The sequence below is a fragment of the Equus przewalskii genome, chromosome X, assembly GCF_037783145.1.
Source record: "Equus przewalskii isolate Varuska chromosome X, EquPr2, whole genome shotgun sequence".
Taxonomy (NCBI): domain Eukaryota; kingdom Metazoa; phylum Chordata; class Mammalia; order Perissodactyla; family Equidae; genus Equus; species Equus przewalskii.
This window is the reverse complement of record NC_091863.1, coordinates 3,617,519-3,644,415: the sequence shown is the minus strand read 5'-3', so window position 1 is coordinate 3,644,415 and position 26,897 is coordinate 3,617,519. Positions and strand designations below refer to the sequence as shown.

At 39.1% G+C, this 26,897-nt stretch overlaps 1 protein-coding gene across 11 annotated transcripts in view; it reads left to right on the top strand.

Moving 5' to 3' along the window:
- The window catches only part of NLGN4X (neuroligin 4 X-linked), a 296,314-nt gene that overhangs the window by 48,395 nt on the left and 221,022 nt on the right, over nt 1-26,897 (top strand). For 9 of the 11 annotated variants that reach the window (XM_070605425.1, XM_070605421.1, XM_070605426.1 and 6 more), the window contains exon 4: nt 24,699-25,501. The exons of the other annotated variants lie outside the window; for them this stretch is intronic. In XM_070605425.1, the coding sequence (XP_070461526.1) occupies nt 25,030-25,501 (472 nt within the window). In that variant the 5' untranslated portion in view covers nt 24,699-25,029. The remainder of the gene's footprint in view (nt 1-24,698; nt 25,502-26,897) is intronic. 11 annotated transcript variants of the gene reach the window in all.

Below are 26,897 nucleotides of genomic sequence, written 5' to 3'. Positions count from 1 at the left end.
ATATATTCACAGGGAATATGGGGATTCAGAAGTGGATGACTTTGGGGGCCATTATTCAGCATACCACACTTAGTATGCTGTGATCTTGAGTTTGTGCAGACCAGAGATGCATCTCAGCTGTCCTCTTCAATGACCTCTACGACTACCATCCCCTTCCTTAGAATGCTCTCCTCCATCTCTTGACAACACTCTTGTTTTTCATTACCTCCCTGGTGGCTGCTTCTCAGTCTCTAGTCTGTTTCCCAGAGTCCTCTTCACTTCCGTTCTTCCCCTTACCCCTTCCTTCTACCTTGCTCCATCTCCCTTTGGAATCTTGTCCCCTTTACTTGATGGAGGGTGTGTCTGGAACACCCTCCCTTTTGTAAACAAAAGACTGGGGGCCACTGGAACAGCTTTTGGTGATTTGGCCCCAGGCTCCCTGCTCTATACCGTTTCTGGCATCCCACCACATATGCTCTGTCGTGAGCATATTGAACAATTCAGAACCTTCCAGAACCAGCAGTGTTCAGTTTCAGACCTCCATGTCTCTTGCAATGCTGCACCCCCACCCCCCCTTAGCTGAACTTCCTTCCTGGAGCAGACTTCCTGAAAAAATTGAGTTCAGCCTTATGACTCCACACCCCCTGAACGCCACTTCTCAGGGAAGCCTTCCTCCTCCTCTATAATCAGTTATTGAAGAGGGCACCTCCACTGTAGCCATCCTCTGGCCTGTTTATTTAAATGTCTGACTTCCCTCCAAGACTAAAAATTCCTTGAATGTGGGAAGTATTGCGTATTACTGTGACCACCACTCCATCTGATGCAGTACCCCCACAGAGTCAAAAATTATTTATTGAATTCATATTATAATAAAATAGTAGTGATTAAGACTGTGCTTAGAGATGGTTTCACTATTTTGTAGTCAATTTCTTATAAATTTATTTGTATTTGCTTCATAGTCTGTGTATCTCTTTGTTTAGAGGAAATCATGAAATGCTTGAGGGTTCTTTGTACCATCTGCTAAAATGTATTATCATCCACACACAGTTGTTAAAAGAGGGCAAGTGTTCCAAATGACCTGAATGATGCTCATTCTACAGGAGCCCATCCTCATGTTCCTGAGAGCAGTTGATGCACCAAAGAAGGGTGAAAATTAAGTTCCATCCTGAGCACAGAGAGTTATCATTGCTGTTGCCTAGAGGGAGAAAAACAAAATATTGATGCCTCCTAATGCAATATTGTTTTCTCCCAAGAGTGCTTTACCTTCCCTTTACTTAAAGACAATTGTAGCCCAGCGTGGTGGAAATGAACTGATAACCTTATGTGGTGGACATGACTCTGCTCCAGGGAAGATACTAAAGAGTAATGCTTTCAAAATAACACCAAAAGATGAAAGTGAACATTAAGAAAAAATGTTGTCAGCAATTTAGACCTTCTCAAGGTCATGGGGAGAATGACTTAACTGGAGCTTATAGCAACTCTGATCTCACTTTTTCTTCTTTTTTGAGGAATGGCATAGCCAAACACGTTTTTTTTCTTAACACAGTTTTGCTGCTAATTTCTATGTTTATAAACAATAGACTAATGTGTTCAGTGTTCGTTATCTACAATAAAATGACGCATCCAACAGTACATTTGGACACTTTGGTCTTTGCATTTTCGTGCGGTCTCATAAAGGAAGACTTAGTTTAGGGCTCTCTCCTGTGGAAATCACTTGCTGCTTTTGTTCTCTCAAAGATTTCTTGTTTTAAAGGCTTCTAAGCTGAATGTATTTCCTAAAGCTAAACATTCATTTTTCTAAGATGAAATGAGGTAAATTTACTGAAAACTTAATGGGATCTTAGTGACAGGACATTAACTCATCAGTCACTTCCCATGCTCTAAAAAGATAATTGCTGTCCTTGTCTTCAGCATCATAAATCTTGGATCAGGAGGAGTTATAAGGAATTGTGCTTAGACAGGAGGAGAGGATAAGAGACCCCACATCACATCCTTGCAAGTGAGGAATAAGCCACCTCCTTCTCCATCTTGTTTCTGCATGTGACTTCAACCTGAACTTTGGTGATGTCCCTGTGATTTGGAATTGCCCTTTAGTTGAGATAAGCACTTTCTTGCTCCAACTGATGGACCTGAGAGGTTGGACTTCAGGTGGCAAATGGTCAATACTGAGAAAACTGAAATCAGTGACAGCTCTACAGTTTGGTATGAACCCAACACTGATCACATTGGGACATCAAAGTCAGCACACGCCCATCCAGGTATCAGACCAAGCTGTCCACATGCACACCATGAAATTCTCACATCTAGGTTTCTCTCCTCTTAGGAATACTAAAAATAAAAAGATCTAAGTAGCAGTATTCTAAACTTTAGCCTATCATTTTTTTAGTAAATGACTTACTCGAAGTCCTTGACACTCACAGGAGATGGTTGACATTTAGAATACTCCAGTCCTATGTGTCTGGAATAATCTCGATGTTAATAAGATGACGTGACCTGAAGCCGTATTCTTTCCCCCTGGCTCTATTAATGTTTTGTAACATTTGTGAAAAGAAATATGCCTTTTTTCCTTGTCATGCCATAAACAGTGGTTTGGTGTGTTTTAGGTATTAGCGTATAGGTCTTTCTTAGCTCAGGACTTCAAAGGATTGAGTTGATGTTGTATCTTTGCCAGTACCATGGAATTTAGATTTCCTCTGTTTTACAGGAGTTATGTGAATTAGCTCAGCACATACACAGATACACAACTAAAAAGGTCAATACAAGCTTAGCATTTCTATATTTTTTTCTCATTTTTAGGATAAGTCAGTGAGGGAGGTCTTCTTCTCATGCTCTTTTGAACTCTGTGCATGTTGTGGAATGATGTGCACCATGGTCCTGACAGTGCTCATCAGTATGTTACGATACTGTATTTTAGATAAATGAAGTAGTCAGTGCCCACTGGAATAACTATACATGCACTTGTTGCTTTACAAAATTCAAACTTCCCTTCATATTCCTGGTAATATTTGATTCTGCCAACAAGTTAGGCAGACATATCCTGTCCATTTTCCAGGGGTAGAAACTGAGGTGTAAAGGAGTGGAATGATTACTGGAAAAATCACTGTGGGCTCTTGTTCCATGATTGTCTTGTCCATTGTATACAAAAGGATCATAGGAGATGGTGCCTTCCCATAAGGAGTTCAGGTGACAAAATCAATATATTAATGCAGATATGAATCCACTTCTATTCACAGCAAAACACATGGTGATTTTTAGTCAAGTATCACAACTTTAGGGTAAACATGATAGCATTTGATTGTACTAAATTATGCCATATAATCAATATGGGCTAACCACTCTTCTTATGATTATTTATTTATTTATTTATTTATTTTTTTGAGGAAGATTAGCCCTGAGCTAACTGCTGCCAATCCTCCTCTTTTTGCTGAGGAAGACTGGCCCTGAGCTAACATCCGTGCCCATCTTCCTCTACTTTATCCGTGGGATGCCTACCATAGTGTGGCTTGCCAAGCAGTGCCATGTCCGCACCCGGGATCCGAACCAGTGAACCCTGGGCCGCTGCAGCGGAACATGTAAACTTAACTGCTGTGCCACTGGGCCAGCCCCAACTTCTTATGATGTTTTTCAGCATAGAATTCTGGTTGTATATCCTCGTCTGTACCCAAGCCATTTTTTTTGGAGTCACCAGTTCTCTACATTTGTGTGACCAAAAGATGGGTATTTGCATTTTATGTCAGGCAGTCATGGAAGTCATAGTAATATTTGAAAACACATAGGGAGAAAGCTAATACCTGCTAGCTCCATGAAATCATCTGAATTCTGTCATCCCCAGTCGTCTTCCCGCTTTTCACTTTCTGGATGTATGAACTTTGAGGTGCTTCTTGATATTCTTTAGAAAGTTCTAGAGTTCCTCCTATCAATAAGCAATTTTTTGTGTTCAAAGGACGTGATTCTGTGCGAGTAGTCTGCTGTTATTTGACAATTAGCTAGAATTATAAATAAATCTTGACCATCCTATATAAAAAATAAACACGTTTAGATATATTATAATGCTTGTGTAATGGATAGACAGAATAGGATATTGTTTAAATGTACAATATAAGGGGAGATGTGTGCCCAGAAATACCATTATTTCCCTTTTCACTTTGCCACCCTAGCATTCTGCCTCATGCATTCAGCATTATGCCTTTGGGTTATCAATCATAACATAGGCTGACAATTATATAGCTTTTCTCTGGGCTGGGACCTGTTCCAAGTGCTTTTTATATACTAATTCAATCATCTCAACCACTCCATCCAGTAGTTACCCTTAGTATTAAGTTTCCTATGGCTGTTGCATCAAGTTACAACAAACTCAGTGGCTTAAGACGACAGAAATTTATTATCTTATAGTTCTGGTGTTCAGAAGTCTGAAATGAGTCTCAATGGGCTAAATTCAATGCATCAGCAATTCTGCATTCCAGCTGAGATTCTAGGGGAGAATTCATTTCTTTGCCTCTTCAAACTTGTAGAGGTTATCTGCTTTCCTTGGCTCATGGCCCCCTTCCTCTAATTTCAAAGCCAGTGGTTTGTGTCCTCATGTTACCATCTCTCTGGCTTCTCTTTTGTCTCCCTCTTTCACTTATAAGGACCCATGTGATTCTATTGGGTCCACTTGGATAATCTAGGATCATCGCCCCATCTCAAGGTCAGCTGATTAGCATCTGTAATTCCATCTGCAACCTTTATTCCACTTTTCCATGCAAAGTAACATATTCACAGGTTCTGGGGATTAACACTCAGGCATCTTCAGCGGATCATTATTCCATCTACCACACAATTACTATCTTCACTTGACAGCTGAGGAAACCGAACACTGAATCTTACATAACTTACTTAAGGTCATAGGGCAGCTAAGTGATGGAGCCATGCGAAAGTTGGAGCTGACACAGTGAAGCCAGGAGTGCGGTGTTGTGGGGTTTTGTGCTGGGCTAGTGGTGAGGGCACATATTTACTTCAGATCCTTGTGAACCCAAAATCAGAAGGTCCTTATTGACCTTCAATATGAAGGAACAGGTACAAGGCAAGGGGTTAGAAATAGGAGGGAAAAACAATATGAAATTAACATGAACAGCGAAACAATTACCAAAATATGAAACCAATTTGAACAATTTTGGAGTCATAGATTTTTTGTGTGCAGAAAGAACAGGCACCAACTTCTCTCAAATCTGAATTTAGAGGATGTTCTTTTTTCCCTAGGTGACGTAGAAATTTCCCATGAATTATCAGAACAAAAAGACCTCTGATTATTATCCAGACTCAGGCTGTGCAGGGGATGGAATGTTCAAGATTTACCGTGAAGCTCCTCTTTTCAGCTTTGCAAACACTTTGATCCTGGCATCAGAAATGAGTTGATTGGTTACGTAAACTTGGATATAATATTTCCGCAAAGCAAATGGAAACTTTCTCAGTAATACTTTTTGTTTTGAAGATTGTGACTTTTATTTAAAATATTCAATTTTGCTGATGTATTTTAAGAACTCAGTTAAATTATGGAGGGATTCGTTTAAAGTCAGCAACCTCTTTATATTAATGCTGCCAAATATCCTTTAACTGAAAAGAGTGCTCAGAGGCAGCAGAAAATTTAAAGCTCAATTAACACTGAGGGATTATATTGTTCAATCATTTCAGCTCCACTATGTAGTATACCATAATACTGGAAAGAGTGTATATCCTAGTGGTTAAGAGCACAGGATTTAGAAAAAATAAAATGGTGTGACTACTGTCTCCTTGGACAGGTCTTAACTTCTTGGACTATCCATTTTCTTCTCTGCGAAATGAGTAAAGTGGTGTTGCTCTCATGCGATGGCTTTGTGGAGAAAACCATGTGTTCAGCTTGGAACTCTGTTGCCATGTAATTAATGCCTCCAAAATAATGCTGATTTCTGGGGAACATAAATGCTTTTTTTTATTTAAAAAATATTTTTTGTAATTATATGATAGTTTCTTTTTAAATTAACCCTTTTTTTAAGAGCAGTTTTAAGTTCACAGCAAAATTGGGGGGAAAGTACAGAGTTCTCATACACCCCCTGCCCCACGCGTGCACTGCCTCCCCCATTATCAACATCCCCACCAGAGGGTACATCTTTTACCAAGGATGAATCTACATTGACAAAGTCCCTAGTTTACGTTAGGGTTCACTCTCAGTGTTGTACTTTTTATGGGTTTGGACGGATGTATAATGACACGTATCCATCATTATAGCATCATACAGAGTGTTTTCACTGCCCTAAATTTCCTCCGTGTTCTACCTGTTCATCCCTCCTCCCCCCCAACTCCTGGACCCACCCATCTCTCTACTTTCTTCCTGGTTTTGCCCTTTGCAGAATGTCATAGAGTTGAAATCATACAGTATGTAGTCTTTTCAGACTGGTTTCTTTCACTTAGTCATATGCATTTGAGGTTCCTCTATGTCTTAATGGCTCATAGCTCTTTTCTTTTTAGCACTGAATAATATTCTATTGTCTGGATGTGCCACAGTTTATTTATCCATTCACCTACTGAAGGGCCTTTTGGTTGCTTCCGAGTTTTGGCAATGATGAATAAAGCTGCTATAAACATCCATGTGCAGGTTTTTGTGTGGACACAAGTTTTCAACTCTTTGGGATAAATATCAAGGAGTGCAATTGCTGAGAGCATACTTTATTTATCACGTCCTGTAAAAGAGAAGGAGCTACTTTTTTTCTTGAATCCTAAAACAGTTATATTCATTGGGAATGAGAACACACTTAGCAAAATTATTCTTCCAAAGACAGTAGCAACGTGTTTGCCAAAGGGATTAATCAGACCTATTTTTAGGATAGCGTTTCTAGCATAGAAAACAACCAAAGGGGAGGAGGTATATGGAAGTGCCCAGTTCTCTGCAGACCAGCCGACTGACCCCAGTTCTTTGGGTACAGACGGTATGGGAGGCAACACAAACTTATTGACATCAACATTCATGAAACACACGTGCCTGAGGAGCACATCTCTACCTTTAAAGGCTTAAAGAACTAGACAAATGTAATATCTCTTCAATGTTACAGAAAATTACATCTGCTCCCCTGTCACCTCTCTTCTTTTCTCTAAATGTAAATGTTCTCCTCATCTTTGCATCCTTTCCCTGTGTAAGTGTCTCTTCTGGGGAAAATATATGAGATTTAATTTTTTGTATATCTAATCCTAAAATTAGAAAGTTAATCCTACAGTACTCTTTAGATAAGCTGTTGAGTTTTTCTTTGCAAGTTGAGGATACGGAAATTGTCATATATTGCTGATATATTTTGCATCAACGACTAAAGGGCATGGGAATGTGTGTAATTCTGAATAAATATAATGTCTGGTGTTGTTGCGAAATAGCTGTAATGCATCCTTCTGCTTTGATAGGCAACTATATTTAATAGTTTTTCTTCTAGACTTTTCAGAGTCATCTTTGTGTCTCCCACCCTATAGAAATTAAGAGAGAGAAGCAGGGCAACTTAACATACGTGCTGTTTCCCAACCAGGCTTAATTTCAGTTTTGTCACCATCTCAACAAGATGATTGTAGGTGGGAAAATGCCAATGACTATGGTAACAATGTTTATTCTTTTCTTTTCTTACATTGAATTTTGGGGACAGCATACTTCTAAGTTATCAACCCAGGTAGCGTATTGACATATTCAATGGCTTTAATTACGAGAGCTTGTTGGGAGACCTGAAAACAGTCAGTTCCATTGGATGTTCTACTCTCTAAAGATAGAAATGAGATTCCTACTCAGTTTTAGATTAGGGACCCCTGGCCAGAGTAGAAACACTAATGACTGTTATGAGCCCCTCAGAAATTTGATGGACAGGAGAGACACAGCTTGTGGTCTTGAGTAGATTGGATGACAAAGATGGACGAAAGTGAGAAAGTGAATTGAGGAAAGTTTAGTGCTTAACGTTGGCAAATATGTTTTGTCTTGCATTCCACATACTTGCCCTCACTGCTGATTCCATCTTATTTTTTTGTGTAAGTTTCCACTTTTAGTCCTATTTCTTACTTATTTAAAAATTGTTTTTATTCAACTGTATTAGATGCATCTTTGCCAGATAAAAATGAAAAAAAAAAACCCGAAAATAAATGCTTTATGATTTGAAATGTGAGAGGAAAGAATGAAATAGTACGTGAAAAATATGAGATCTAGCTATTTATTAAATGACTTTGGAAAGCATTTAATTCAACATAATGAATTATATTTCATGGAGAGTGTTCTCTCCACTTCAAGGTGATATTATACTACATAATTTTATGCTACCTTACCATTTCTCTCCATAACTTATCCTTTAATGCAGGTCCTTGTATTACATGTAGTGCTATTTTTCTCAGAGTAAGAAAAATAAATTATTTCCTGGATGGTGGAGAATTTGACGTTCCTCTTTATCCAGGTTGGATTGAACACATGCATTTATCTTTTTACCTCTTTCAAAACTAAGCTCAATCGAACTTCTGTTAGATGACAGGTTTCCGTCTTATGTGGGAAAGTACTGTCCTTCCTCCTACTCCCCAGGAAACAGAAGAAGTTTATTTTGGAAGAATTTCACCCTGGAGAGAACGACCCAGGGACTTGAGGATCAGTGGAGTGAGGACTGAGTGCCCACACTAAAAAACTAGGGTATTACATACATTTTGTCTACTAGCGACATGTCAGCTCCTCCTCTCCTCCTCCTCCTCCCAAGCTGAAAGCCATTGAACTTATATAAACAGGTTTTGAAGGCTCCTTTTCATGGGGAAACTGAACTGTCAGTGACAAGTATTCCATAAATGGCATTTGAAGCTTGTAAGTACATTGCTTTTCACTATACAAAAGTCCACCTGCTGAGGACACTTGTCTACCCACACAGAGCTTATTCTCAAATGAGAAAAGATAGCCTAACATCCTACACATTCTAGGGAATCTGCCAATAATAAAGTCTGAAAAATCCAAACAATGGAGAAGCAGTTATCTGGAGGAAACACACATGACACCAACTAGAAAACATGAATAAGAAATCTCTAATCTATTACTTGTGGGAGATAGGCCAAAATAGTAATCCTTTAAAAAATGGGTATCCTATGAAAAAGTAACATAGCCATGTTTTTAAAAATTATATTGAAAGATAAATATGAGGATATTTCCTATGGATAAAGCCTGATGAGAGAGAGATGGAAAAAAGAAAAGGGAAGAAAGAAAATTGAGGCTCAATCTAGGAATTAATTGTCCAAGTGGTGCTTACAAAAAAGGATGACATAGAATAAGAGACAGAAATGACATACAAATAATTTTTTCCCCAGTATTGAAAGATCTGTTTCCAGGTTCACGCCGCACATTGGATGCTCAGCACCTGAATAAAATGAAACTCACTCCCAAGCACACTGTTAAGAAATTTCAGAACAGCAGCTATATAGAGAAGGTCCTAAAAGCTTAGGCTCCTCAGAGTGGTTGGAGGGGCAAAGAAAAAAAGAGAATAACCCATAAATAATCAAGAGTTTGAATGCCTTCAAATTCTTTACCACAGATTGGAAGACAGAGAAAACTTTTCACAATTCTAAGGAAAGCTGATTGACAACATAGAAGTCTATTCTGAACCTAACCATCAATGTGAGGTCAGAGTAAAAAACTTTCCACTCATACAGGGTCTCCAAACATTTACTTTTTTACACCCTTTCTCAGAAAACTGTGTGATTATGTGTTTCTTCAAATAGAAGAAGAATAATGAATGGAAAGACATGGTTTCCAAGAAACAATGGAGTTAATGGAAAATAGCTGGAGGAATTGGGTCCCAGATGAGTGTTGGAAGCAACAGACTGAAGCAGAAAGGATGTGAGAGAGACGTCAAAGAAAAAATAAAAGAAAAAGAAATGAGACATTTGATCTCATTGGAAATAGTACTTGAGATGGGTTTTAGTTCTGTTGGAGCTCTTAGAAAAATTGAAGGGAGCTATCCCCGTGGCATGGTGGTTAAGTTCAGTGAGATCCTTCAGTGTCCAGGGTTTCATGGGTTCAGATCCTGGGCACCAAACCTACACTACTTGTCAGCCATGCTGACATACAAAATAGAGAAAGATTGGCACAGATGTTAACTCAGGGCTAATCTTCTTCCAGCAAAAAGAGGAAGATTGGCAATGGATGTTAGCTCAGGGTGAATCTTCCTCACTAAAAAAAAAAAGAAAGAAAGAAAAATTGAACAATAGATATGGCGAAAGCATGAAAATGAAAATCTGAGGCTGTTATTGTCTCCAGATAAAATGGATTATTCAAGTGAGGAGATTTTACATCTTAGAGTACAAAGCTTGGTTTAAGAGTGACCATTAATTGCACGGTTACAGTAAAGCTAACACCAAACAGTGATATAACTAAAATAGTGTTGTAACTCTATTGGGAAGAGGAGTGAAGAGGCCAACATGGAAGTGGTGGCCTACAGATAATTGCTAGATAATATCTAAAAACAATGTATCAAGGAAAAGTAGCATAAAATATTGTTTAGAACCATAATGGAGCATATTTTGAGAGGAAAAGCTAAGAGACCTAAACGTGTTTGCCCCTGGAGGCAAGCATGGTCATGGGGCGAGGGAGTGTGTCTTGGGGCGGGAATTTGCTGTTTGATGTTATTGTTACTATTTAAATAATACTTGTAGTTTGGCTTTTAAGATTTCATGTTAGTCTTTCTGTGTTGAAACAAAATTTTTGTAAAAGAAAGAAAAAGGTAAAGCCCGAATTTCATAGTGTGTGTGGGTGAGTACCTCCCTCTAAAGCACCGGTTTGCGAATTTGCTGCCCATTGGAATCCCCTGGAGAATTTCACCAATGTTGACCTGTGCCTTGTTGCCCCAGAGATTCTGCTGGACTTGGTCTGCAGGGCAGCCTGGGCAGGGAGACTTTTTCAGTTCTCCCCAAGGATTCTAATATGCAGCAGAATTTGAAAAGCACGGATGTACAGTAGCACAGATTACTGCTTTGATTTAAAATCTCATCCGATGTTCCCTTCACCTAGATATAGTGCTTTCCATTAAAGGATAAATAAGGATGAAGACTGAGCAAACTTCATCATTCACTTGTTTTTTTTATTATCTGATGTGTTTTTTATAGAAAGGCTATAATCACTTAAAAATGACCTAATACTTCTCTCAAAAAGCTTTCCATTATCTGGTTGTTTTACTTTTTTTCTTTTAACCAAAGTGACAGAATGTTCTCATTTCAGAGTGCTTTGTCTCTCCTACGAGATGTCCATTGTGTGTGGTCAACGGTGCCATTCCGATTTAATTGTTCCACTTTCTCCTGTTTCTGTAACTGCACATGAGGTTGAATTAAATATACTTTTCTCAGTTTGCATTTCCCTGGCATTCATCCTAAGTGGTTCTTGGAGGAGCTCCATGCATCCCACTGGTCTAATTCCATGAGGTCCTTTAACTCAAAGGCCAGGGAGATCTTTACTGGCTCTAGAGATTTGTTCAGTGGTCAAGGATGCTTGTATTGAAGCCAAATGTTCTTTCATTATAACCTGGCCTTCCCCAAGCTTCTGCAGTGAGGAGGATTGAGTTCCTATCAGTAAACACGGGTCATTATCAGTAGAACACTTTATCTTTTGAGGCTAGCATAGTCTATCTTTCTTCAATGCACCTTCTAAGAAACATCAGAGAGGGTGTAGGTCCCTATGTTATTCAACGAGAAGCCAGTGGCTTACAAAGGCATTCGTTTTTGTGGAGTCACTTTTATCCTAGGAGAAGCAAACTCATTAAATCCATGCAGTGCTGTCATTCAGAGCTGGCTATATGACATGATCTTATCCTTGAATCTATTTTCTGATGATTGATGTCAGTAGAACTTATTCATTTGTTCCCATATCTCTTGAAGATGCCTGTGCTCTGTCCTGCCTTGAGGTCCCTTGCCATCATCTGGAAACCCAGCCAATTTCCAGGTGAAGGGCTCCTCTGATGCAGAGCCATGTCTCCATCCTGCCTCATTTGATTTTTCTTTGCCTATTATGAGTTTGGGCTTCTTAAATTTACTCTTTTAGAATATACTTAAAGCTAATGAACTTTTGATGTTCTTTAGTGTATTTCTACAAGCTGTTAATTTTTGAAATAAAATTAAACATCAAAACGGCTTCATTAGAAGGGGGCTTGTAATTTTAATCTAGTCTGTAAACATCATGGAGAAACAGGTACACACACACACACACACAATACACACAAACACAAACAAGTGAAGTTTATTTGCTAATACATACTGAAGCCAGATATCTGGGCTGCCATAAATTCTGTATGTTTTCTTAATGACCTAATTAATTTGAAGGACATACTTCATAGAGGCAAATTGTTTTGTATTTGTTGTTTTAAAACCTTGATGCAATCAGCCCATGGTGCTCCAGTATTTGAAGTTGCATTAAGAACTTAGTCTTAAAATGGCACCCTTCCTGTTGGTAGATTTCCATGCAGGGGAATTTGCCAGATGATAATTTAACATCAAGATTTTATATATGTGTATATCACATCCTCTCAGTGACACCATCTGGGGTGGGCCAATTGAAAAGAACTTGCAGTTACAGAGTCTTGTTAAGGGATAATTAAACATGTGGGGAATAGAACAATCGTGGCAGAGGATTTAATTGGGTGTAATTGGTTTAGGAGGAATAGGCCAGAGTAAAAGAATAGCTCTTAATAGGAGGTCTGAAAATAGCCAGGGAAAGCATTAATTGCAGAAAATCTGTGACATTGGATTACTGTAGGGAAAAAAAGATCCACCTTTTTATATACTTACCTGTACAGAAAGAGATGACTGGGAGAAAGAAATCTTCTCACATGTATATTTTTTAAAAAGCTAGAGGCAGTTTTGAGATTCAGAAGGGATATGATACAGGTTACAAGTCAGAAGAGAGGCAAGTCATAGACCTACCCTTTTAGAGTTTCAGGATTTGGCAATTTGGTATGAAATACTCCAGAAATTATGTAACTTTGAGCGTTTTGAGTAATTTGAACTCTTACAAATGGAATGTGGGGCATAGGTAGGGTGGGAACGGAGAAGGAGGGGGTGATGCATGCCTGCATACATTCTCTTCATCCCTGAAAGTCTTCTCCAAGCTTTAATGAGCAGAGAATCCCTCTGGATACACAGCATACAATGGCAAATTAATTCACTTTGCTTCTTCTGTCATGTTCCCTTCCTCCATTAATTTGTGGTATTTCAAATAGAAATTTACATTAGCTATAGTTTTCTGTGTATCTATGATTAGAAAGATATGTTACTATTTGACACTCGTTTATTGTCAAGTTTTAGGTTTGAAATTTAAGTGGCCGTGGTTCAGAGAGAGAAAGACCATGTCTTTACTGGAATCATTCCAGAGGTTGGAGGTGCCCTGGTCTTGGAGATGAGCCCTCTACCCCTTCTGTAGGCAAGTGGCATAGACAGATATTTAATTTCCTGTATAAGAGAAGCCCCAATGTTCCTATGAGTCACTTGTTGTGGGCGCAGGTTTGGCCTGTAGGGAAGCCAAGTTGGGGTGCTCTCAGGTGCCACCAAAGGTTTCTGGAAAGTGATGCCCAGGAAGATTTCCCAGACCTGCAAGGGTCTGACCAGAGCAAAGCAAGACCTCCAGGTGGAGGCAAGGGCCATTCGTTCTCATGGAATACTTAAGCAAAGGGCAGATCTTCCAAAGGGAGGGAAGAAGATCCAGAGAAGCCTTGTGCAAGATAGTTGAGTAGGTGGTCTTCATTTACCCAGCATCACGTCCTCCTTACCCACAGGCAGAAAGCTGTCCTGCCACTTTTGCTCTACCCGCCAGGTCATGATAGGTGGAAATACAGGTGGTATCAACAGTTTGGCAATTAGTCAAGGGTTCTTAGCCATGCATGCTTGGTGCGTGTGTGTCAGACCCCTTTGTCAGTTTGGTGAAAATATATACCCTTTCTAAAAAAGAATATGCGTAAGTAATAAAGTAAGATAAGTGTAAAAGAAAACTAGTTTTGTTGAAATAGTTATCAAGATATTTTTTAAATGTGCCATAGTAACATTGGTGTTTCTTTATTGTGTATTAAATAATCAGATCTAGTTAGGAGGCTCATAAGTGTCACAATTGCAAAGTAGTGATGAGTATAAACAGTAATTTGAAGTATCTGCAATCACATTAATTGAATATAAAAATGTATGTGATTTCCACTGGAGGAAAAGTTGCAGAGATTTCTAATATTACTGAATATGTGTGTGTGTGTGTTATGCCTACATTCATAATTGAAGCAGATACTAAATTTCAGTTCATGTTTAGTGAAAACAAAGATGCAATCTTTCTTGTCTATTCTAGTTTATGGAACCCATGGGTTCTGTTAAAGGACATCTGGGTGGGAGTAGGGGTCCTTGACTCTGGGGAGAGAACTTCTGAATTTGGAACTAGGTAGAAGAAAGAGTTATTTATTTATTTTATTCAGATTTTATTTTTAAAACCTGCACGTGTAGGTAGGAATTCTGCCCAAGGTGCAGTATGTAAAAATAATTAGGTCCCAATATAGAGGACAGACTATGAGAATTTTTTGTGTCAAAAAAGAAAGAAATATTCCTAGTAAGTAAGGCAAGGATTAAATCTTCCTATCATGTTTATTTAAAAAACTTTAAAGTCTCAAGAGCAATTATCATTGAATGCTATTTACTGCCTTTGTTGGGAAAATACATTTTTCATTTCAATGAATTTTGCCTTGTTATAATGTTCATAAGGCTTCGCGGGTAGATCTATGAGGAGATGACTTTGAACCCTGGCAGACACTCCTGACTTTACCTAGATTCTGTCTCTTGACTTCAAACTCCTCCTTCTTTCCTTCCTTCCTGAACCTTACTCTTCCTTTCGCACCTCTTTCTCTCCCCCCTCTTCTCCGTTCCCGTGCTAATATGACACACAAAGGCTTTCGAGAGGAGCCTCCTTCCTCTCTTCCAGATCTTAGAAGCCTCGGTCATTTCCCAGAGATGGAAAGTCCAACTCAGTTAGGTTCTGATCCCAAGATAGGAAAGCTCTCTGAAGTATCTCAATCACTGGGGCAGAGTCTGTTTTTCAAGAATTAATATTCCCATTTGGGGGAATGTAGAGAAAACATTTTGGGGGATAGGTGGAGTGGTGGGGTTCCTGACTAAGACCAATCCCGCCTTTCCTGAGAGCTTGTACAGAGGTCATGCTCAGGAGGTAAAATGTGTGGAAAAAGAATTGTTAAGTAACCCGGAACCTTACACATCACCTTGTCATTTCCAGTGACCTTACTCCATCAGAAACATGTGACAGAAGAGTGTGAACTGTCAGGTGAATGTTACACTGGGTTAGTAATTTCCGAAACACGGGGTCTTCCATATGAGATGAAACAGGCTTCCCTGTGAGATGAAGTATCCTATGGGAAAATAAGATACAGGCTTCAGAGAAGAAGTGGGGCACTCCCACTGGGGCTATGTAAGACTGAACTTCTCCTTGAGTCATGGGTAGTGTCTTGGGAACTGTTCTGAAGATGTTCTCCATTTTGGACATTGCACAGTTCATTAGTAGAGACTGAACAGCAGTTTCAAAACTACCTATAAAAGACCCACAGAGACTTACCGTTATCGTTCGAAATGGTTCTTGTCATTGTCTCCCACTTGGGAGTACACAGTTCTTCTCGTCTAAACTACTGACCTCACAGTGTCCAAGTGTTCAACCATCTATCTGCAGACCCACCATCAAGCAGGGCGTCCCACCACCTCTAAGGTACTAACTCTACGTCAAACTGTACTGTTTGTAAATGGACCACTCTTTTTTTCACTCAAACTGGCAGTTTTCCTTTGCAGGAGAACTTGCTCAACTTCCCCTCTCTCTTAAATATTCCATTCGGTGATCAAGATTATTTCTGCCCACCTTATACAGCTGTGAGAAAGTCTTTTATGATTAATGGTATTAAGAGGGCCTGGTATCTGGGGTTCTTTACTTTGCTTTCAGAGATGCAGACAAATATATCTTCAGATCTGGATCTGAACCCTTCTTTTAAGTTAGGTTTCATTGAAACTGGAAGCACCAAAGACTCTAACACCTTCTACTGCTGTGTCAAAGAGGGAATCCAAGAGTCTCTCTTCATGATGAAATTCTTATAGGCAAAAACATAAGGTGTAAGATGGGGCCCAAAGGAAGTTTACGTTGGGAATGTGCATGTAGCTGATGATGGAGGTAGGGATTTACCGTGATGCCCACAGGAGATGAGCTAAGGAGAACGTCATGAAACATGGCCTTGCTAATTTTTCTGTCTTACCTATCCAAGTTTCTTCTGACTTCCTTCTGCATCTTTTCTTTCCCTTTCAGTTTGATAACCTTTGCTGAGGACCTTCTCTTTTCCAAGTATTAATCATCGCGTGATCTTTGCCCTTAGATTGCTCATAGTCTAGCAATGAATGTAAACATTTAGCAAGTAATTGTGACATAATGTGAGTCTTCCTTCTGGTCTCATCCTTCCCACTCTCTATAAATCTTCGTGAGCTTGTATTCACATTCCTGAATTTCAATGCTTAACTCCTTGGTTACTATCTTACAGAACCCCTTTGTAGATATGTAGAATCTCTCTATACATCTCAGATTTTAAACACATCTCTTAGACACTCCATCCCAAATCCCATCCTGCACAAGCCCACTGTCCCACAGTAGGAAGGGGCATGGGAGAAAATGGACCACATGCTTGCCTAATTATGATAATTTAAATACAGGTTTTACCTCATCAACCAGAGTGTAGACCACATTTAGATGGGAATTTGGTTGGCGTATCTTTATATTTACCATAGTGGATTTCAGAGTGGAAGCATTTAGTGGAACCTCAGTAAGTAATTATAATCAGCTAACATTTATTTGGTGGATACTTCTTGTTCTAAATTTATATATGCTTATATACACATACATATGCCTATGTGTGTCTATATACACAATGTAAGTATATGTGTATGTATTCACACACGTGTATATTCCCACACACATACAATAGCACATGCAGTAATATTCATGAGTTACATCCTGTTACTATGCCCATTTTATAGATAAGAAAATAGAGGCATTGATGGTTTACACTCTTCTGTGTGGTAGCTGATAGAGTTAAAGTTAGACTCAACGTTTGAATCTAAGCAGTACAAGTCCAGAGGACATATTCCCAACCATTACCCCATAGTGCCTCTCAGATACTTAATGCATGGATGAGCAAATGTTTTGGTGCCTATCAGTGTGTATTTGAGCTTATTTTTCTTCAGATTGCTCGTGTTTGGAGCCATCTATCTGAAAATGGATAATCAGCATCATGTTTAACATGTTTCATTGATTATCTACAGCACAAAGGGCATTGAATATGGCACTGTGGGGATATACAGAGAATGGAGAAGGCATACTTCCTGAACCTAAGGAGCTTAATATTTCGGTGGGTCAGTTTGGAGATATGCACACACATATATACATCATATTATATTATTAGTTTGAATGTAGACATATATGTATTTAAAAACATATGTGCAATTGTATATATACATATACATAAAATTCAAGTGCAAACACTTGTGAAATAATTCCATATAGTTAGATATGAGAATAAGGGAGTGAGTTATTTGTATAGTGCAATTACTACAATGAATCAATGAATATTGGGAAATAGACAATTAATATTTGTTCTGATTCTTGATGTAGAATTCAGGTAAATGAAAATCTGGTTACATTTTTGTAGCCTGCTAATACAGGTTGCATGGAATTGAAAAATATATTTTTTAAGAATGTGGCTATAAGACTAACTCTACCTGCTTCTGACACAATAAGCCTTCTCGTGTTCTTCAGTACCAATTATCTCACTTAAGTTATGGTTACCCGCCGCACTGGAGAATTTTCTGTTCCCACTGGCTTCCATATTTAACGTACACTCTGTTCCGAGGATTGCAGTCTGAGGTCTCAGGGAATCCTCAGGCTGAAGGCAACTGAAGAGGTCACTTCGTCCAAGCCCTCATGGTGCAGTCCAGGGAGCTGAAGCCCTGGGCACTAAGTGATGTGCCAAAGGTCACCTGGCTGATTAGTGACCAAGGCAGTAGCAGTCTTAGATGACCTGACTGTCTGTTTTAGCGATGCTGTCAGGAACCTGCTGCTTTTGATGGAGTATATGGGGGGATAACCCCCTCTCTTGGGCTTCTAACATAACCTTGGAGAGAGCAGTTTATATTTTTCCTTCAATTTTTAAATCTAAGATGTTTTGATAGTGCATGGGAAAATAAAGTTATTGAGTCAAACCTATATAGACTTGCATCTCTTGATTAAAATTTGCACTGTAAAAGAATGATACTCATAAGTGTGCACAAAATATATATATACTTAAAAACAAAAATTAAACAAACATACCCACTGCCAGACTACAAAACAGAACATTACCAGTATCTTTGTGTATCCATGTGAGTCGCTTCCCTCCCATCTCTCAGAGGCAGATATTATGCCACAATTTGCTTTTAAAAATATTTTAAAATACTTTTATATTTTAGCACATGTATAGCTCAAGCAATGGACTGTTTAGTTTTACATAACATATTAATAAAATCACACCATATGTGTTCTTCCGTGACTTGCTTTTTATTTTTGAAATTTATCCATTTTGATACGTGTATCTATAGTTTATTCACTTTTCACTGTTGTGTAGTATTCTGTTTTAATATGCCAACATTTATTTATCTGTTCTCCTATTAATGGACTTCAGGGTTATTTCAATTCTTTTGCTATTTTGACTATGGCTACAAATGGAAATTCCTGTGCATATGTCCTGACACAAATATTCAAGAAGCTCTATAGGAGAGATGTAGACTATATAGTATGTGTGTGTGTGTGTGTGTGTGTGTGTATGTATATATATATATATAACGATATATGTACACGCACATATATGTACACGCACACATATACGTGTGTGCAAGTGTATGTGTGTATCTGCACCAAAGTCTTCTGCATGCTCAACTTTCCTGTGTTCCACAAAACTGCTTTCCAATTGAATTACTATGAGCACTAATTTCCACAGCATTGCATGGGTGTTCTAGTCACTCCACATCTTTGCTCAATACTTGGTACCATTAGTCTTTTGAATTTTTGCTAATCCCTTGCAACCTCTTCTATATTTCACCAAAGTGAATGAGGTCAACCCTCTTGTACCACGTTAAAACCCTTGGCAGATTTGAGGACTTACTGTATATGAACTCATGGAAGGACAGCCACCAAAGATGACTTTGCGCTTAGCCTGAATAACTAAAAAAATAATGGTACTAATTATTGAAATATGGAACAAAAATATAGAGGCAGTTTGAGGGGCTCAGAAATGAGGTTTTTAGAAGCACTACAATGTAAGTGACAATATTCTTGGAGACGTGACAGTTTGACCTGAAGAAATACAACTGAGTTTGGTGAGAGGTCCACACAAACCCTGGAGATATTTGCAAGTTATTTGATTTAGATTTGGAGATTGTGTTTGATAATAGTTTAATTAGACACACCAAGACAAGCATTTAATGAGCTTTTAAAATGTGCCAATCCTTGCGCTAACTCGAGCTGTGCAGAAGATGAATAAGGAAAGGAGCACCGTTGTTAGGGATGCTTTCATGAGAAGGTAAGCTCCTAGTGGGCAAGAATTCGGAATTTCTTCTCACTGTCTTCCCATAACCTAGAATAGTGATCTTTATGAAATACTTACTCACTCATGACTAAGTTTTGGTGTTGCCTTATTCCTGTGGCCACTGTAGGGTCCTGTTATCCACATAGTTTGCTCTAGAAAAATCCATGCTTTATTCCTGATCATATCAGTATCTTTATATCCAAGCAATCTTGACGGGACCACATATAAGCCATTAAGTCTTTCTCCTGGGTTTACTCGGTGTTCTGCCTCTTTTTGAAAACTCCGGTTCCTACGACTGTGGCTCAGATGTGTTCCTGACCTGGTAAACTTCAGTGGCAGAACAGAAATTGTGAGGGAGGTGAATAAGTTCATGCCTTGAGCCCTCACTGGGCACAATACCACTTTGAAGATACTAAATTTGACATCTTTATTTTATTCTCCAATTATTTTATCTACATCTAAGCTTCATGGTTCAAAATAGTGGATTTTTATTGGATCCAATTTTTAGAACTAATAGAATCTACATATATGAATATGCAAAGCATTTTAAGATTTGAGAGAAGACAATAGATTGTAACCTTGCTCATCTAGGTGATAATGTCAAGACCAGAATATTAAAATATATATGAAAATATACTAATTTGCTGATTGCTGGCATCAAGTGAATCTTGGGTAGGAACTGAGGGGCTGGGCTGTGTGTGAGAGAGGGAGAGAGAGAGAAACCCATACACCCATGCACAGAGCAGAGGTTGTGCATGTAGATAACAGGTGCACAGTGCCACCTCAGGGTGGAGTTCTGGGTTCTAGGACAAAAGATGAACCACACTCCACTTAGGTACCATAAAATATTGGTGTTCTCACCAGAAACAAAAGAAAAGGAAAACCGGAGATGTCTCCAGGTTGCACAGAGTTTGGGGAATAGCTATTATAGGCTTTCCTGGTAAACAGTGTAGGGGGATTGTTGTGCAAGCTCATTAATTTGGGTGTGGACCAGGATGGGCTGTTCCCGTTTGCCCGATGCTTCAGAATGTGAGAGGAAAGCGAATCTTCCGAGTGCTTCTTGTTGTCAGCAATCCCTGGGCAGCAGATACACAGTGAGTCCCAGGCCTTCAACGTAGCTGAGAACGACACTAGGGGAGGGGTGGTTCCACCTCATTTATCCTCTCTCTCTTTTTTTTTTTTTTAAGATGCATCCACAAAGTTCTCTATCTTCCAATGTATGTGTTTCTCAGCCACAGAAAGCTAAGACCGTGAACACCCAGGAGACGGGATTTTGTTCCTTATGAGGCCAAAATACCAAAATAAATTTCATCAGGCTCACCTTAATTAAATAGATATTTTAAAATTAAACCAATCTCAATTTGAGTGATGTGCACTTAGGGGAGATATTTATTGCAATTTTTATTTTGACTTGTTTATAGTCTGATAAGCCTGAGTAGTTTGAGCCTCGTGTTAATTACAACCTCAGACAGAATGACTGCCCTGTGGAGAACCATTCTAAAATACCCAATCAAGTCATAAATCAAGTTGAAATGCCACTCTGAGATATTACTGTTCATGTAAACTTTGCACAGAAAACATACTATAAAGTCCTTCTTAACTCCCAAATTGTATGTATTGAATAAAGTTATGGTTTTGACTTTTTCTCCTTAAAATTTTTCATTCAGAGTGTTATTTTTATAGTATCTGCTTTGTATTTTGGGAAAATTAAATATATATATTATATAAAATATATGTAATGTATAAATACATAGATTACATATAATATATATTAAAGATATACCTATGCTATATGTATATATAACAACCTTTCACCCCTTGTGAAATCTTTTTCAGTATGTGAAGTTTACATGGGAAGTCTTTTATTATTTTTTGGTCTCCAGGTATATTGGTTGGTTAAATTTATAGTGATTTTTAAAATGATAATGATGCATATTTAATAGGTTTATTTTCAAAATCTTCATTACTTGTAATGCTAAAACTTGTCAAGTATTTGAATGTGACGTGAACACGCATATGCATACATACATATATATACACACACAACACATATAGAGTGCCACTGATTATAATGTTTAAATGTGCCCACAGATGCTTTAATTATTTTTGTGGCCACTGTAATTCCATATTTGACTTAGACCTGTGGTTCTCACCCTAGGGTCAGTTTGCCCCCTGAGGTCATTTAGCAATGTCTGGAAGCATTTTTTTTTTTTTTTTTTAAAGAAGATTAGCCCTGAGCTAACATCTGTTGCCAATCCTCCTCTTTTTGCTGAGGAAGACTGGTCTGAGCTAACATCCGTGCCCATCTTCCTCTACTTTATATGTGGGACGCCTGCCACAGGATGGCTTGACAAGTGGTGCGTAGGTCTGTACCTGGGATCCGAACTGGTGAACCCCAGGCCGCCGAAGCAGAGCATGTGAACTTAACCAGTGGGCCACCGGGCCGGCCTATGGAAACATTTTTGATTGTTAAAACTGGGAGAAGAGGGAGCCGGCTCGTGGCTGAATGGTTAAAGTTCTGCACGCTCCACTTCAGCAGCCTGGGTTCACAGGTTCGGATCCTGGGCACGGACCTCCTCCACCCATTAGGCATGCTATGGAGGCCTCCTGCATACAAAATAGAGGAAGATTGGCACAGATGTTAGCTCAAAGCGAATCTTCCTCACCAAAACAAAACAAAATTGGGAGAGGAGTGCTCCTGGCATCTAATAGGTGGAGGCCAGGGATGCTGCTAAACATCCTACAATGCACAGGACAGCCCCACCACAAAGAATGATGTGGTCCAAAATGTCAATGGTGCCAAGGTTGAGAAATCATGGGCTTTAGACTATATTACTTTTGAGCAAATTAGCCAAATTTCAAAAAGTAAGGAAATGTATAAGATAACTCTGAACTTATGAGTATTATAAATGCCTAGCCTAGAGCTAGTAAGTGCTCAGATGCCCCCAGACCCTTCCTCTTAGGTTCTGCTGGCTCACAATCCCTCTCTGCCCCTCAGAAGCTTGCAGGGAGGTGGGTCTAGACAAAGGAGAGACTTGATCATGCAACTCAAGCATGAAGTCTAGGTGTGACCCCGCTTGGGCAGTCTTAATGTGTATGTGACTTGCAGATACTCTCATCCCCATTGAGTTGGAGCATTGATGGAGTGGGCCAGAATTCCTCATAGTGTGGACTCTGTAAGCCCTGGTACAAATCCGCCAACTGACTTCTAACTTTATTGAACTCTGCATTCCAGGGACTGTGCAATGCTTTGTGTGGACTATCTCATTTAATCCCCACACAGATAAACAGATCAGTAAAGGGAGGCTCAAAGAATTTAAATTACTTCCTCTAGACCTGCTCAATGCCAGCACTGGGCTGACTCCAGAGCCTGTGCATTGTGGCCCTGTACCTGGGAGTTTTTGAGCAGGTTCAAAATCCCAGTGTTTTGTATTTATTGAGTGGGTATTTTCTCTGCCCTGCACCTTTGCATATTGCCTCACTTCCTGCTTGCCACAGCCCTATAGAGAAGCTATGACACACCATTTACCTAAAGCCCAGGGAGATTGACTTGCTTCCCTCAGCTCGCAGAGTAAGCATTCGAGGACCCAAGTCTGTCAGAATCAGAAATTAATCGTGTCACCTATTATCACTGAGGAAGGCTCAAGAAAGGAGAACTAATACTGGTTCAAAAGAAGAAAGGCTGTCAGGAAGACAGAAGCTCCCAAATATGTCATCACCTCTTTCTTGTTCTTGTCTGTCTCTTAATTATTCAGAACTTGGATCACAGTGTGGCAGAAATCCATATGTTGTCTATGGTAGAATTCAAAGATAGAAGCAAATACACAAATCAGCCATTTGACGTGATGCTCTTTTTCACTTTCAATGTCACAATCCAGATTTTTCGTGTATCTTCATTCAACTCTGATTAACTTGGCCCAAGATGTCACGGACCACAGAATTTCCCCCAAAGCTGGTATAGCTCCATGGTAGATCCGACTCTGATATGCTTCATTTTTTAAAAAATTAGCTGTTTGACATATTCTGCTCAACTGTTCACTAAAATGAAATGCATAATTATATTCTCATCCAGTTATACTCTGAATAATGTGCAATGTACTTACAAACACACTTGTCTATTTTCGAGTTGAAAAATGCTGTATTTAGAGGTATGCTCCTTGCAGTATCTACTGAAATGTTTTCTGTCCCTAATGGATCATTTACAATACTTTTCACTCATGCACAACATTCTTCACTGTCGTGGGAGGAACGATTTATCTAGTAAGAGTTGTAGGATCTATGTCAAGACAAATTGAGGAGGTGACTCTTTAGCTGTTGAATTCTCCCAGACTCAAATGTACCATAAGCTTTTTAAATGGGCTGCAGGGTTTACCCTTGAAGGCATGAAATGCTTTACGTGAAAGTCAGGAGAGCTGTATCAAGACTTTTAATTATGAATGATGTCTTGATATGACAAGCACTACAGCATGTACTTGAAATGCACCATCTTGTTCAGTGTTTTACAAGGAAACTGAGATTCAGGGCAATGATGTATGCAGCCTAAAAATATGTACCATTGAGTGGCTCAAGAAGGATTAGTATCCATAGTCTACACTCTTTCCATTAGGTGAGGTTCCTTTTGTGTTATATGATAAATATCCACATGTCATGAAGCCAATTGGCCTGAATACAGGCTTCCATTTTCCCTGTCCCAGAAAACAAGCTTCACGCATATCATTTTAGGAAAAAGTGACAATTTCCTTAAACATCTGAGAAACAGTGATTTGGAAGTACCTATCTATCTATGGACCAATCTTGTAAATAATAGTGAAATTGGGAGATAAGGTGTGTAACATTTGGGGATTTGTTTGTTCATTCAACACAGACTTGTTGAGTGTTTCCCAAATGTCAGGCATTGTTTCAGGTGATGGGCACACAGCAAGAATTAAGACAAGTGATGTTCTTGCTAGATTCTACTACATGGAGAAGCCGCTGTACAAATTCATCAGTGAATAAGAATTTCATTGAGTGATGATGAGGGTTGTGTGGAAGAGAGAGCAAATGGCTTAGGTGGCAGTTCTCTTGGCTTCATTATCCTTGTCTGCTTTCTTTTCCCACTAGGCTGACCGCTCTGCTTTGGAGTTTGCATAAAGAATCGTTTCCCTTGGGAGGTGTTGGATGGTCTCTGCTTCCTGGAGCCTCGCTCTTGCTGGAATCCAGTTCCAGGATTAAGGGAGGGCCGCACTCTTGCAATGGGCTGCCAAGAAAACCACTAGGTTTGTTCTTAACATTGGGCTCTGTCTCTGACCCATCTGAGAGGCTTCCTAGCAAGTGTATCGCCTCTCCTGGGTCTTTTGCTCCCTTGAAAGCCCTCTCTCTTTACGGGCTTTCTTCACAGCTTTGTTTGCTTGGAGTTGTGTCCCATAGACACCTGCGAATGTGGAAGTGAACAATGTCGAGACCCAAGAGACTGTTATGGCTTCCATTGTTCTGCACCCCGGTCTGCGTCATGTTGAACTCCAATGTTCTGCTGTGGATAACTGCTCTTGCCATTAAGTTCACGCTCATTGACAGCCAGGCACAGTATCCAGTTGTCAACACAAATTATGGCAAAATCCGGGGCCTAAGAACACCATTGCCCAATGAGATTTTGGGTCCAGTGGAGCAATACTTGGGAGTCCCTTATGCCTCGCCTCCCACTGGAGAGAGACGGTTTCAGCCCCCAGAACCCCCATCCTCGTGGACTGGGGTTCGAAATGCCACCCAGTTTGCTGCCGTGTGCCCCCAACACCTGGATGAGAGGTCTCTATTGCATGACATGCTGCCCATATGGTTTACTGCTAATTTGGATACTTTAATGACATATGTGCAAGATCAAAATGAAGACTGCCTTTACTTAAACATCTATGTGCCCACAGAGGATGGTAAGTACTTTATTTAAACAGAAAACAACACCTGCTCGCTCAGTCTCTGGGGGATTTACCAAGATGGTTTCATAATAACCTGTGCATGATATTTTCCATAACCCATTTATTTTTTTCATATTCTGAATATGGTTATTGCCGTAACTTATCATTTGCTCCACTTGAATTTACTGAGCATCTAGTAGATGGACGATACTATAATTAAGGACTGAATTATTGTCATATATTGGCTTTTTAGCATTGTTATAGAGTTTATTTGCAGATGATACCCAGTGCGAGTATGTAGTGTTATATGCTATACCTGAATCATCTCTAAAGGAATGAATCTATAGAAAAATAACAGAATTAAGAACATAGTCATGATCAAGTTAGCAAACTGAAAATTATAAGGAATGCTTCCTTTTGCTTTAATGTCTTAAGAGTTTGGCAGTCTCTTTTTTTGAGTCTTGAAAGGAACCCCCATTGTTTTAAATGCACAAGCAAGGAATATTTCATAAAGTGGTTGGATTTTGTTGTTTAGAATCCATGTTGTTAACATAAATGTGGACCTTGTTTTCTTCCAATATTCACTGCAGTCAAATGGCACATGTATGTCCTCACATGATTCTAGCTCCATTAGAAAATAACGTGCTTGCTTTAACAAGATAGCCTATTTCCTTTTGATAACACAACAGCGAAAATCTGTAGAAACAATAATGTTAATACTAATTAATACAATGCTGTTAAAATTGGGGTATCTCCTTGTTTATGTAGATTTCAAATTAAAACTTTTATAAAGACTAACCAGATTAAAGCTATGCTGCAATGATATCACATTTCTCATTTACCATTTCTATAGGCTATTTTTAGACAAGGAGAAAGAGAAGCATAGAATGAAATCTTACTGGAATTTAAGGAGTAATTTGCAGGAATCATAGACTTCACCTACTATAGAAACTAAAGTGTGTCCTTTGTAACTCTCATGGAGAAATTTCTTTCTTTCTTTTTTTTTCTTTTCCCTTTAGTCCTTAGAAAATCCTTTTCAGGGAGATCTGGCTGAAAGTCTGAAATACATGATCACATTATTCAGTGATCGTCAAAATTGTATCCCATCCGCCATATTGTTCTTTCTCCACATAAATGCTAGAAAGTAGTTTAAGTAGAGTGTCATGGAAAACCGAGCTGGGGTTGTCTGTTAGTGAAATCACAAAGAATGCCCAGGGAAAGAAATTAAAAGACCGTGCTTCATTATATTTGTAGCTTCTGGCATGTGGCCCTTGTCGTTATGGCGACAGATCACACAATTATCTTGTAAAGTGTAGGTCTGAATGTGATTCAAGGAGTTAAACTGACATTTGGCCACTGTACTTGCCAGCAGTGCGCTGAGCTGCCTCAGTGCTGAACAGTCCCTGAGTAG